This window comes from Castanea sativa, chromosome 9 (genome assembly GCF_040712315.1).
Source record: "Castanea sativa cultivar Marrone di Chiusa Pesio chromosome 9, ASM4071231v1".
Taxonomy (NCBI): Eukaryota; Viridiplantae; Streptophyta; class Magnoliopsida; order Fagales; family Fagaceae; genus Castanea; species Castanea sativa.
Window position 1 is genome coordinate 41,570,508 of NC_134021.1, and position 13,923 is coordinate 41,584,430.

Below are 13,923 nucleotides of genomic sequence, written 5' to 3' on the forward strand. Positions count from 1 at the left end.
GAGTTTTATAAAATTGCAAAAAAATTCAACACAGAGATTTAAACACAGAACATTTTACACAGAGAGAAACAGAGTCAGCCATGGCAGCTCGCAAGAGAGCTCAAACAGCCAAAGCCACAGCCACAGCCACAGAACAAGAGAAACCCAAATCCCAAGACCCCACCACCACCACAACAAAAACAACAACAACAACAACTACTACTACTACTACTTCAAATGAACCTCCAACTGCGCCACTGAAATCCAAGACAAGTTTCATTCTCAAGCTCTCGCTTTTGCTCTTAGCTCCTTACTTCTACCTCATCTTCCACCACTACAACATCGACCGTGACCTCAAGAAATCCATCCTCATCAATGCTGTGCTCAGCCTTGTTGGGTTCCTCGTCACCGTCAAGATCATACCCGTCGCTTCCAAATACGTCCTCAGGCGCAATCTCTTTGGCTTCGACATCAACAAGAAGGGCACCCCTGGTGGCACTCTCAGAGTGTGAGTCTTTTTCGTCTTTGCTTGAGGTTTACTTGTGATTCTTTGGTGAATTTGTCATCTGGGTGTGTGTTAGATTTTTGGTTTTAAAGTTTGAATTTTGTCAGATGGGTATGTGTCAAATTTGGTTTTTCATTGACTTTTGTCAACTGGATTTGTGTTAGATTTGGTTTTTGATTGAATTTTATTAACTGAGCATGTGTTAGATTTGGTTTTTAATTGAATTTGTCTACTGGGTGTGTGCTAGATTTTGGTTTTGAAGCTTGAATTTTGTCAGCTGGGTATGTGGCAAATTTGGTTTTTGATTGAATTTGTCAACTGAGTATCTGGGTCGAATTTATGGAAGTGAGTTTCTGTTGGATTTTCAATTTTCATGGCAATTGCAATTGGAAGTGTGATTTTTTACCCCCATTTGTTTGAAGTTATTTCTTGATTGATATTAGTGATTTCTACTGGTATTTATCACTTTGCTTATCACTGTTAATGTAAAATCTATATATATATATATATATATAAAGTTAGTTAGATGAGCTGATTATCTGTAAGATCCAAGATTTGCATCTGGGTTTTTTCAAGTTTTGTTTTTTAATTTTAACGTTTTAAAATTGTTTGTTTATTGGATATTATACGAGCTGCCTTGCCCTTGTTTTGAATTGGATTTAATTTTCCTATGAGACTTCTTAAACTTAATAACCATTTTAAAATCAAATGTATGATTATGTTTGTCTTCTCCTTTTTGGTTTAATACATTCTGTTATTTCTCTTTTGTCGGACTATAGATGAAAACCTGTAAAATGCAGGTTCACTGTTTGTAGGTGCTTGCAAATGGTCCAACAACCTGAAAATAAAATTTTATGGGGTACAATTTATTTATGATTTCTGCTATTAAAAGTTTCAGGAGTTCCTAAATACAAATTTTAAAAGGTCTTAAGTAATCAATCAAATTTTGATTGTGAGGGTTTGTAAACCATAGGAGCAAATATTTCATATGAATGCTTGTCAAAGGGAAATGCTAAGTTCAAAGAAACACCATGAATATTATTGTTAAATTCTCTTCTCTCCCTTTAAAGATTCTTGTCATTCATAAGTAATAATTTGAGATAAGATTTCAGTACATATTTCTTCACCCCCACCCCCTCCCCCTCTCCCCATTGTTTCGTTTATCTATAAATCTTATGTATTTATTAAACTTCCACCATTGAACTTGATTATGATATTGTGTATGTTTGCAGGCCTGAATCATTGGGTATAGTCGTTGGAATTGTTTTCTTGGTCGTGGCCATCTTATTTCAGTATTTTAACCTCACATCAGATTCAAATGTAAGTTTATTGTCTTATTTCTAGCTCATGAACTTGTACAAAATTAAAATGGAAAAGAAGAAAAAGAAGAAGAAGTATGTTTGAGCACATGGCTTTTTTAATTATATTGTTCAATTATTGTATCTTAAATCTTCTATCATCAAATGCTTTAGTTCAAGTGGTACCTCCCCAAGCATAAGAGCTTGGGGGTTGAAGGGTTGCAGGAGTTCAGGTAGTAGTAGGAGCATCATTTCCAACCAATATCAACAGATTTCAAACTAGAAAATTCATGATAAAATTTTTACACTATGGGCTTCTAAGTACTGGTAGCATTTTGAGGGACCCCCCCCCCCCCCCCAAAAAAAAAAAAAGTATTGAGGGGCATATGGGTGCATTATGGTCCTCTAGTCAGTTTTGATTCTATCTAATTGTATCCTTCTGAATTTTTCTGTTTTTGAACTTAAGGTTAATCAGTAATGCGGTTGTTAAGGACATTTATGATGAAACTGCTAGTTTGAATATTCATTGAGGACAAATACATATGACCAGACGTTCTTGTCAAAAAATTGGCAGTGGTCTGAGATTTTAAATGGATCAAATTTCAAAATTTTCATGGCTTCTTTTATCTTGATGGAAGTGAGGTGGGGAATGTTACTGGTAGTGGTGATGGTCTGGTAATTGGTTTGAGGTGGGATGGCATTATAGGGTTTTCAGGAAGGTAGATATTATTGTGGTCCACCTTCAGCAGGCTCGCAGGAAAATGGAGAATCTTTGGGAAGCATGTGAGGGGCATATAATACTTTTATACGCAATTGATTCTTTCTCTGTCTTTGTTTCGCTTGAGAAAGTGGAAGTTTGATGGGGATTTGCTTTTCCACATTTACTTCAAATAAATGCTCCTCTTTGTTTCTTTGTGTTTTCTATTGATCATTTTAAGGTAGAGATGTTTTAAGTTTCATTTTTATAGTTACTGGGACATCCTTGGTTTAATTTTACACTCAACTTAAGTCATCATGGCCTCATTCCTAACATCATATTAATAAGTGGGTGACATGCTTTAGCTAAAAGAAAATTGAAATGTTTACTAAATCAATGATGCAGTGGCTTGTCGAGTACAACGCGGCATTAGCATCCATCTGCTTCATGACATTACTTGGGTTTGTTGATGATGTCCTTGATGTCCCTTGGAGAGTGTGAGTCCCTAGTGATCTTTGCCTGTTTTGTTCTGTAAGCATTTGTTTTAGCATATTTTCTGTACAATTGCTTAGTTAATTTCTTATATGCTTCCTTGTGATTGTGAAGAGCAGGAAATTACTTCTGCCATCATTTGCTGCTCTTCCTTTGTTGATGGCCTATGCTGGGCATACAACTATTATTATACCAAAGCCTCTCACTCCATATGTTGGCCTAGAGATTCTTGATCTAGGTATGATTTCTGATGTAGAGAAATGATATGATAGACCGAAACAAACCATTGAAACATGTCTTTATGTTATTTATTCTCTCTCTCTCTTCTTACATCAACCTATCTTTCAATCATTTTTTTTTTTTAAATTGTAGTAATATCATTATGTACTGTTCCATTCTCCATTGGTATATAAACTTTGACATTTATATAAGGCAAAAATGCAAAACTGACCCTCTAACTTTTAGCTCTTGTCATTTCAGTCCTCTAACTTTCAGTTTTATCATTTCAGTCCTCTAAGTTTCAATTTTTGTTAATGTAGTATTCTGTTAGGTTTCAGTTACTATTGCTGTTAAGTTTGTTCCCTTTTTTTTTAAAAAAATAATTTTTGTAATTAAAAAAAATTTTAAAAAAAAGCTTTAAAAAAAGGGAATCCTGACATACTCTAGTATTGACCTTAGAATGAACCAATTTACTTAAAAAATAATGAGCACATGGCACACGGTGACCTTTCTCTTTCTCACTGTCTGGTTTTTTTAGATAAAACTTTGAACCAAAGCGGCTTTGGAAATAATTGTGGCACAAAGGAGTCATTTCCACAATCAACCTCTAGGGAAGATCAGTGTTATCTCACTATCCCTCTCCCCTTTTGGCAATGGATTGTTTGTGTAACGGGTAAAGCTAATCCAGAGGAGAAAAGTCAGCAATCTTCATGTTGTGCACCGCCAGAAAAGCACATTCCTGCTGAACAAAAACAAATTAAACTGATTTTTCTATTTCCGCCAGTTTTGATTTCAGAGGAAGGGGAACAACGTCGTTCCCCTTACATTTTTTTTTACAGCTTTTTTTTTAATTACAAAATTTTTTTTTTTTTAAAAATGGTCAAACTTAACAGCAATAGTAACTGAAACCTAACAGAATACTACATTGACAAAAATTGAAACTTAGAATGTGTTTGAATAGAGATTATTGTGGCTATGTTTTCTGAACTTGCGTTTTCTCCTTCTTTCTTTCTTTTTTTTTTTTTTTTTTTTTTTTTTCATTTCTACGGCTGGGAGACAAAGTGCGCAGTGCGCACACTGTGCGCGTACTGTTCATGTACTTTTTTAGCAATTTTTTATTAAAAATGGGTCTCGCAGTACTATTCACACATTTAAAAATTATTTTGTTACAGTGTTTTCAGTTTTCAGCAATAAATTCTATCCAAACGGACCCTTAGAGGACTGAAATGACAAAATTTAAAGTTAGAGGACTGAAATGACAAAAGCTAAAAGTTAGAGGGTCAGTTTTGCATTTTTGCCTATATATAATGACCAGAATATGATAGAACTCTTTCTGTTTCTAATTAATTAGTGATCCTGAATTTCAATGAATATGCGCATATGTAAAAGTTTGACATAAATTCATAATATGCTATCACTTGTCCTAGTGAGTTCATGTCAACATTAGAGGGTTGGCAAATGATTTATAACAGATCTAGAATTTGTAATCTGATCCATCAGTTTAAGCTTATGTATAAAAGTAGGGATGCAGTCAATATTGTGAAATTCTTTCTCAACATGGTATCGCCTATTTTAGGAAGTGTGAAGTGATGTGTAGGGCCCTCCTACTGGGTGAGGCATCAGCTTCTTCATTGTTCAATTTCAGAATATTTTTCCAAAAACATGGAATTATCCATCTAACTTATGAGTGTAGTGTTTTGTGATGATGATTATTGTGAAAGGAAATTGTTTATGGTTTTTTATGATTCTAGACTCGGCTATTCTATGGTCAATGCCATAATCAATGAGAACGAAACTTATATTTCTAGACAATGCTGCTATCTATGATAATGGAACTTATATTTAATGCATCGAATTGAGTAAAGGAGTGTGCTATTGCCAGTGAGCTCTAGCTCAAATGAGACTTCCTCTTTCCTCAAGAGTGGATAGAGGGTGATTTATCAAAAAAACAAAAAAAGAGTGGATAGAGGGTGAGGTTGTGGAAAAAAAGAAAAAGATTATACAAAGTAAGAAAAAAAAAAAGGAGTGCTATTGGAAATGTTTGTATCATTATGATCATAATTTCTTGTGTCCTATTATTGAAGTACTTGCATAGAATAATATGATTGAGAAGTACATGTAAAGTGGAATTTAATGAAAGAAGAAGAGGTGAAACCACCTTCTTCCACTGAGACTTCTGATGTCACTAAATGCATTGTGGCATCAGGGAAGAGACATGGGAACAGTAAGGATGCAGTGGGGTTTGAGGAGATGCAGATTATATTTGCTGTTAGGTATCTGTTTTTCCATGCACCATTGAAACAAGGTTTAATAGCGTAGAGTGAGCACAGTACCAATGAAATATCCTTTTCTAAGTGGTTGTTTTACTCTTGTCCTTTCTCTTAAACGTATGATAAACAAATAAATTTTTTTGAAGACAGGATAGAAAAATCTATTATAGCACTGCTTGAATTGAATTTATGATTATGCAGTAAACTTCAAAAGTTGGATCCATTGTTTGAATGAACTTAATAAGTGGCTCAGTCCCCACCTCTGTTTGGGGGGAGGGGGGGGGGGGGGGGATATTATCATGGTTTGATTGGATTGAATAGGTTCTGCCTGCTTGACTGTGCAAATGCTTTTTACTTGAAATGTTGGTTGTTATTTTAATTGTTGAATTCTTTATCTTTCCAGTCTGTCTTACCACTATCTCCCCATTGTCACAGGATGGATATATAAACTATATATGGGGCTTTTGGCGGTTTTTTGTACAAACTCTATAAATATCCATGCTGGTTTGAATGGACTTGAAGTTGGCCAAACAGTTGTCATTGCATCTGCTGTAAGCACGAAGACTTATAAAACAGTTGGATTATAACTTTGTTATGGAATATGACACATTTTACCAATTTGCAGATTTTGATACACAATATCATGCAAATTGGAGCATCTACAGATCCTGAATATAAGCAGGCCCATGCATTCTCAATTTATTTAGTTCAACCCTTCCTTGCAACGTCATTGGCTTTACTTTCTTTCAACTGGTAGCGATACATTATCTTGTTACAGATTTATTATTTTTTTAAGCCTTATTTACACTTGCTTATGATCATTCTTCGTGCAATTTCAATTAATTCTTTGTAATCTGTAGTTGGTTTTTTGGACCATATGAATGTCCATTTGTAATTCTTTAAGGAAGCTCACCTTTTTCAGCTTTCCTATCTTTTAATAAAAGATCTCACTTATAAAAAAAGTAATTATTCTTCTTATTTTTTGTTGTCTTGCTTATGATAGGTACCCTTCTTCAGTTTTTGTTGGAGATACTTACACCTACTTTGCTGGGATGACTATGGCTGTAGTTGGGATCTTAGGCCATTTCAGGTTTGTTATCTTATGTTCCCTTCTGAAGTGTATGTGCTTCAGACAAAGTTGGGCGTTTCTTTTTCCTTGTTTTAGCCCAAATCATATGTTGCACTCTTGTCTTAAATATAGGAGAGAGAATATTTTTGTTTTCCTTGATGTGTGTTTTGTAGAAGGCATAGAAAAATGGAAGGATGGAAAATTAATATACAAATTTTCTTTTTTTTGGTTCCGAAGAAAATTGTAAGGAAAAAAAAATTGCAATTGCTATATACTGCCATGCCGTTGTAGTAAATCATACTAACATTTTTCAATTTTTATTTTTCATACAATGTAAATGAGCAAATACTAAGTTACTAACAACAACAACAACAATAACAATAACAACAAGTGGCATTCGTTCATGAACCCCTTGTTCATATCAAACCCACCGATTTCTTTTGAGGACTCCTCTGGTCTAGCTGATCAAGCACTTCAGAGCTTATCTCAGCATCAAGATTTCCAATCTCACTCCAACACTTAATTCGTACTTCTCCTTTTTCTCCAAAATTTGTGGCGAATCAGATTCCTATTTCTGTCCCTTCTTCTCTTATTTTATTTTATTATTATTATCATAATCTATCTATATATCTTGTGGTGTTCTTCAAAAAAAATTGTTCTTTAGTTTATGCTCTGATTTGTTTTTTCCTCTTTCATTTGGTACTGTTTTGAAAGTTAATTCAGGCTTTAGGTTACTTTTTGATTATGAAATTATGGGTTACTCTTTTATATACAATTTTAGCTCCGACCCCATCTAAGCATCATCACCATTGATTATAAACCTCTTTCCTCTTTTTCATAATTATCAGGTTTTCGTTGTCTGAATTTGAATTATTTTTCCTTGGTTAGGTTGGTGTAGCCCTGAAGGTAGACTTAATTTGATGCCAAAATGAAATGTTAGAAATGGGTAGAAGAAGGGAAAAATTGTCATTGTCTTTTCCTTTCCTTTCCTATCCTATTTCCTCTCCTCTTTTCTCTCCAATTCAAGCAAATTAGATATTGTGGGCTCAGGTGGAGAACACTTGGTCATTTTATTTTCTTATTTATTTATTGTTAAATCCATGACATTACCCATTTTCTCTCATACCAAACACAGGAAAAAATCAACCTCTTGTCCATTTTCCTTCCCCCCTCCCACCAACCAAACATTGTAGAGCTCATTTGGTTGCTGATCTAATGTGCTGTTTATGCATTCATTGGAGGAAAAAAATGCTAAGTTGGTGGATCCTCTCCTGTTTGCATTTCATCTAAATCAGTGCTACTTTTATAGAGTTAATCAACATGATTAAAAGTTCTCTAATCTTCAATACTGTTTGTATTACTATGCTTATCTACTCCTAATAATGGATTTTTTGTTGTTTTTTCATTTCCAAATTTTTGTTGCAGTGAAACTCTCCTGGTTTTCTTTGCTCCCCAAGTTTTGAACTTCCTCTTATCACTCCCGCAGGTATGATCTAATAAGCTCTCTCTCTCTCTCTCTCAACACACCAAAAAAAAAATCCTGATAGTTTAGACTTTAGAACTCTACTACATAAGAAATAAATCTAACCTTTTTTTTTTTTTTCAGCTTTCCGGTTTGGTTCCATGTCCACGGCATCGTCTGCCTAGGTAGGTTCATGTGTCCTAAGGATTTCTGCTCTAGGAATTGGCATATCTTTTCCAATAACATCTGGCATATCTTTTTTGATCACCAGGTTTGATCCAAAGACTGGACTACTAACTGGGACAAATGATGGGACGCTTGTTAATTTGACTTTAAGACTACTTGGCAGGAAGTCAGAAAAGTCACTTTGCATTGTTCTTCTTGTTTTCCAGGTGATTTATTAATGTTGTATGTTTTTTGATCTGTGGATTTATTAGTAGTAATCTTCAAATGCAAGAGCTCTTGCCTAAACCACCTGAATTGTACGCAATCAGAAGTGAAAACCCAATTGTTTGTTAGTTGATGCAGAACGGATTTGAAAAAATAAGAAATGTAAGGTAGAAACAGAAAACCCTAGGCTTTACCAGATAAGGGTTCTTGGCATCACCTTAAAATCTGAGAATTTAAAATTTGAAATAAATTTGCCTGCTGTTCCTGTATCAATGGTCCTGACTGTGAAACCCTTTTAGGCTTGAATGATTGTGAAATGTGTGTGGAAAGATCTAACCAACTCTTGCCAATCCCACCCAGTAAACTTTGGTTCTTAAGTTAGTGATTTAGAATATGTTGATTAATTTAATGTTATGCAAACATGCTGCTTTAACTAGGCTTCCAATACCAACAGAAAATGATTTTGTTCTATTTTTAATGTTACTCGTGCTTTTACAAATTGGTTGCTTACCAGTGATAAAGTTGACTGGATTTCACTACAACCCAAACGTTGAGTTTCAGCTTTTCTAGAGATATTGGGACAATTATTGGGGAAGAAAATATTGTATGTGTTTTTTCTAATCAGAACTCATGCAAGACAGTCTATTGGGTGCTACACATGTTTGCATGTGTTTTTATGACTTGTGCAAATATGGCTCATATGTGCATTCATATCCATTTTCAACAGGCTATTGCGTGCTGCCTCTGTTTCGTGCTGAGGTATTTCCTCACTGGTTGGTACAAATGAGGCGGCAATGTCAAACAAATGATCTTCGTAGTTATATTTATTAACATCTGGTTAACTTTGCTTACTTGCTGGATATGTAGTAATATGACCTCCTGCTGTAAAGGTGGTTAAAATACCAAACGTACTGGAGTACATCTTTCACCTTAAATGCAAGTAGCTTGCAGTTTTGACATTTTTGGAGATCAGTCTAAATGACAATGTACCGGTTAGATTGATTTATAGTTACCTAAATGTATTGTGGCCTTGTGGCCCTGGGAGAGAGTAGAGGACCAACTGGCCGAGTTTATCTTTCTGGAAATCCAAGATAGAGTAAGTCAATGTCATTGCTGATATTTCTCTTGTTATACAACTACACCTTTCTTATATGATTATTGCTGATATTTCTCTTGTTATACAACTACACCTTTGTTATATGATTATTGATGACGAATCCATATGCTATGCTGGTTTATAATTTAGGATTAGACAGTGGCTGATGCATCTCTTTTTGAAAAGATATGAAGATTTTTTGGCTAGACAATTGAACCTATTTGATGTGGGTTTTTTTTTTTTTTTGGAATGGAATATGGGTTTGTATCTAAACTTGACATCCAAAATTGAGTAATTGTTCTGGAAACTCTGTTGCTTTATGGTATTTTTAAACTCTACCCCCTCCAGTGAAAGGAATAGAACTATTGTTTATGTAGTGCTATGGCGTGACAAAGTTTATGGTGCACTCACAATGAATCGCCAGACAAACTTTCTGAATATTGTGATTGTTAAGCCCAAAACAAGAGTAACAATCAACAACCTTGACGCAAATCTTAAGGATAAAGAGGAAGACCCTTAAATTTTTTACCTAGGACATTGAAAATTGCCCCCAAAAAAAAAAGCTTCATTTTCTCTTTACCAAAGCCATGAGAGACAGATTGAATCAGCTTTTACCAATTCCTCCTTGGTCAAGGTTTTCTCATCACCCGGGACATTTGACTGAAAAAAAAAAATGCATAAATTCTTCAATCATTTTCTTAACATTTTGATTGTGTTATTTTTTTCTCTCTTTTGTTTCTACCATTTCAAAAGCAACCAAATTTGAGCAAGAATATCATATTTAAATTAAATGTTTCTCATATAAATCTTTAAATAAATAATATTGAAATTGTATTATACTTACATATTACATGTCACTGGGGTTGTCTAGACCAACCCAACACCAGACGAATCCAACTGACTTGGCCCCATTTGAACTTAAAAACAACTCAATTTTGAGTAGTTAGTGGTCGACGACATGTCTCTAGTATTAGAAACTTGAAGGGTGTGGGTTGAGTGGCAGTTTTGGGTTTTGAAACCTAACGGAAACCTTATGTGATTTAATATATATTTTTGTGATTTAATATATATCACAAAAGGTTTCAGTTTTAAATCACAAAAAATATCACAAAAAATCACATAAGGTTTCAGTTTTGGTCCCTAACCTTTCTTTACCATGTCAATTTAATCCTTACAGTTATCATACCAACAAAAAAATATATTAAATCACATAAGGTTAAAAAAAAAAAAAAAAGTATCCATCCAACATTTGATACAAACAAATGATATCATATGGAAGAAGAAAGAAAAAAAAAATCCCAACAATTTTGTAGTTTATTTTGCTCACTACTCACTAGATCACAACAATTTTAAGCAATGAAAGAAGTGTTCAAGGACATTTGGGTCCTCCTCTCTTGGTCTTCCAGTTATTGTAGCAAGGGCAGAATTCCTTGTTCCCATAAGTTCCTGGAGGAACACACAAGCATTTGGCACAGCACTTTTGGCAGAAGAACATGCATGGCTTTTTGAATGCTGTTTTTGAGCATCTTTGGGTGCAACGTGGAGAACACTCTGCAATATTCAAGTATATACAAAAACAATATGGTGAGTCTCTTTTCAAAAATTTATTCCAAAGAATAATCTAAAGAAAGTGCTCCACCGGAAAATTTTTCTCTCTTCCTGTTAATTTAATTTATTTGTAATTTGATTAAGAGAAAAACAATTTTCCAAAAAATTATTGAAATTTACTTCGAAACTTTTATCAGTCATATTTAGTACATAATGTTGCCTAACATAATTCTATTAATTTGATGTGACTTCAAGGTGCTTTAATTAATTAAGCCGCCATTACCTTGAGGTTGAAGACTGCCTTGGGTTATGCCATGCTGAATTTCAATGAAAAAAAAAAAACTAACATAAGAATTTCACAAAATTTCTTAAAATAATTATGGGATTTTCGGAAATCATATGGAATGTCCATCTACAAATACATCCGGATAAAATTTTGTTTATTTTACAAAAAATCTCACCATGGGAAAGGGGCTAATTTGATGTGGCTGTGGAGTTGGAGCCTCAGTGATGATAGCCGCCTGAAAAAGCATCATAAGGACATGTTATTAGTAATAAATAAATAGGGAGATGCTTAGCAGAAAAAGAAAAAGAAAAAAAAAGTATGATGGATTTTAAAGAAAAGACTCTTATCGATTAAATTAACTGAAATTCACAAATTTGAGAAAAATATTTACAATGATGCATTTGGGAACAAAAGACCAATGGTACAATGATACAAATACACAATGGAAAAAAAGGGGCAATCATGAAATAGATGATGTGAATGTCCGAGAACAAAATGGGACTACCAAAATAATTCTTAATATGGTCTCACTATTAGCATAACTTTTTCTACCACAAATCATAACACGTTATTTCAATACTCGTGAAAAATAATAATAAAAAATGTATGTGTATCTGAACATATTAACTTTGAAGTTTGAATAGGTGAAATCTTGCAATAGTGGCTTGTGAAATTTAGTTCTTAAAGATAGCTTGTAGCATAGTGGAGGTTTTTCCCTACAAATGGTCTTTCATCAACTCATCATGCATAGCAACATACAAAGAAGTGAATGATGTAGTTCACTAAACTACCATGTTATCGACTCATGATCACCTTGTCACCCAATGACTCTTATACTTTCATTCTTCTTTTCAGTTATTATTTAGGCAAAACTGCAATTTTTTTTTTTATTGTCGTGTATTTATTATAATTTTGATTTCACTTATTCATTAAATTGTGTTAAGTTTCATCCTTCAATTTTCAAAATAAAGTTTCTTTAACTATTAATTATATCAAATTTATCCCTCAACCTTCAATACCAAGTCAATTATATCCTCAAAAGTTAACTTATTAAGAACAAAATTAACTTAATTTTGAAAGTTGAGGGTCGATATTGACACAATAAATAGTTGAAGAATAAAATTGACATAATTAAATGTATAGAAATGATATTGAAAAAACCCCATTACAAAGAACTAAAAGTGTAATTTGACCCTTTTATTTACCAAAAAAGCAAAAGAGATATAGAATTGTCCAATTTTTTTTTTTGCAAATAGCTAACACTAAGTAGAGTCTAGAGTGAGAGGAATCTTCTCTACAATGTCTCTACTTTAAGTCTTAATCACTCTTAAATCAAAGAGAGAAATGTTGAGGTAAAAGAAAAAAAAAATCAAAAAGAGTTATAAGATTGTAGCTTACATGGTTCTCTTCTAGTAAATGCAGCGTCATGATGACTACAGAGAACATTATAAGGCATAGCTTCACTGCCATTGTAGAGTAGAGAGAGCGAATTTTAGTGATTATGTGAAGATGGATGGTTATCATTTGTCATGGAAATTTAGAGTATATATAGGCAATTTGATTACTAGTTCACTACGGTTTGGGATTTGAAATATTTAATCTATTTCACATGCATGGAAGTTATAGGTTAGTTTCTGTAGCAGTTACAGACAGCAACATAGACAAAATTTGTAGCTTCCAAAATGACATATACAACTATTGCAAAGGACAAAATACATAAATATAGAGTATCAACTGAAATGACTAATTGTACCCTTCATCTTGTTTATGTTTAGGCAATAATAATGAAACTTTACATTGAAATTATTGCATCGCTTTCTTCCCTTATCCATTGTATGTAAAAAGAAATAATAACAAGGAGGGAAAGTCATTTCATTAGTTCTTTAGTTTGTTTATTTTGTGGATAAAGATTTAGATTTTTGGTAAATAATACTCTTCATCTCTTAATTGGGCAAGTATCTCAAATTTGAAAATTTAGCCCTTGAAATAAAAAATAAAATAAAAAAATATTGCAGATCTATCTGTTTTTCTATTTATGTGATTAACAAGATGCTTAAATACCCCATTTTTAGGGATGGAGTCAAACAAATCTCATACTTAAGGTCCAAAATCAAACAAAACCTCTAAACGGATGAACAAATCATTTCATTTAATTTTTTAGAAACCAAATCCTAACTTTTTAAATTTAAATCACCAACATCAAATTCACCCCAAAGTTTCGAGACCATCGAAATAATGGACAATGTTTTGCTACAAACTTGGTTGTAGTCATTGGCTACAACTTTCACTAAAAAAATTAACATGACTACACATTTTGAAAATCTCATTGTCGGATTGCAAGTTCTTTACGTTCTTAACAAGTATGCGAAATTCTGTCTCAATTGGATGTCATTTACTATTCAATCCATAAATTTATTTTTATGCATAATTTTAGATTACAAAAACATGAAATTTAGACATTTAATTGATCACATAGCTAGTGACCTTTGATTTTCTAGAAATTTTGCAAGCATAGGAGATATAAGAAAAAATATATAATCCAATGGTGAATTTGTCTAAATTTATATCCAATAAAAAGATATTGAGTGGAATACAATAAAGATTATAACCAA

At 33.2% G+C, this 13,923-nt stretch overlaps 2 protein-coding genes across 2 annotated transcripts; one reads left to right on the forward strand and one right to left on the reverse strand.

Annotated features, from left to right (window-relative positions):
• Positions 1-9,565, forward strand: LOC142610769 (uncharacterized). Its single transcript, XM_075782698.1, has 11 exons — positions 1-487; positions 1,717-1,804; positions 2,885-2,976; positions 3,091-3,209; positions 5,896-6,011; positions 6,086-6,213; positions 6,464-6,550; positions 7,955-8,015; positions 8,136-8,176; positions 8,263-8,383; positions 9,109-9,565. Exons 1-11 carry the CDS (start codon positions 81-83, stop codon positions 9,166-9,168), a joined length of 1,320 nt encoding a protein of 439 aa, XP_075638813.1. The 5' UTR covers positions 1-80; the 3' UTR covers positions 9,169-9,565.
• Positions 9,566-10,654: 1,089 nt separating this feature from the next.
• On the reverse strand, positions 10,655-12,904 carry LOC142610945 (protein GAST1). The gene is made up of 4 exons (XM_075782934.1): positions 12,710-12,904; positions 11,487-11,546; positions 11,309-11,342; positions 10,655-11,028 (listed from the first exon to the last, which is right to left on the reverse strand). The coding sequence occupies exons 1-4, from the start codon at positions 12,833-12,835 to the stop codon at positions 10,847-10,849; spliced, it is 402 nt and encodes a 133-aa protein (XP_075639049.1). The 5' UTR covers positions 12,836-12,904; the 3' UTR covers positions 10,655-10,846.
• Between the last annotated feature and the right edge of the window lie 1,019 nt (positions 12,905-13,923).

Coding starts and splice junctions, on each gene's coding strand:
- LOC142610945 (XM_075782934.1), bottom strand. CDS start 12,835: ATGATAACCATCCATCTTCACATAATCACTAAAATTCGCTCTCTCTAC. Junction 11,547..12,709: donor ATTTACTAGAAGAGAACCAT/GTAAGCTACAAT, acceptor ATGCTTTTTCAG/GCGGCTATCATCACTGAGGC. Junction 11,029..11,308: donor AGGCAGTCTTCAACCTCAAG/GTAATGGCGGCT, acceptor TGAATATTGCAG/AGTGTTCTCCACGTTGCACC.
- LOC142610769 (XM_075782698.1), top strand. CDS start 81: ATGGCAGCTCGCAAGAGAGCTCAAACAGCCAAAGCCACAGCCACAGCC. Junction 6,551..7,954: donor GGGATCTTAGGCCATTTCAG/GTTTGTTATCTT, acceptor TTTTTGTTGCAG/TGAAACTCTCCTGGTTTTCT. Junction 8,384..9,108: donor TTGTTCTTCTTGTTTTCCAG/GTGATTTATTAA, acceptor CATTTTCAACAG/GCTATTGCGTGCTGCCTCTG.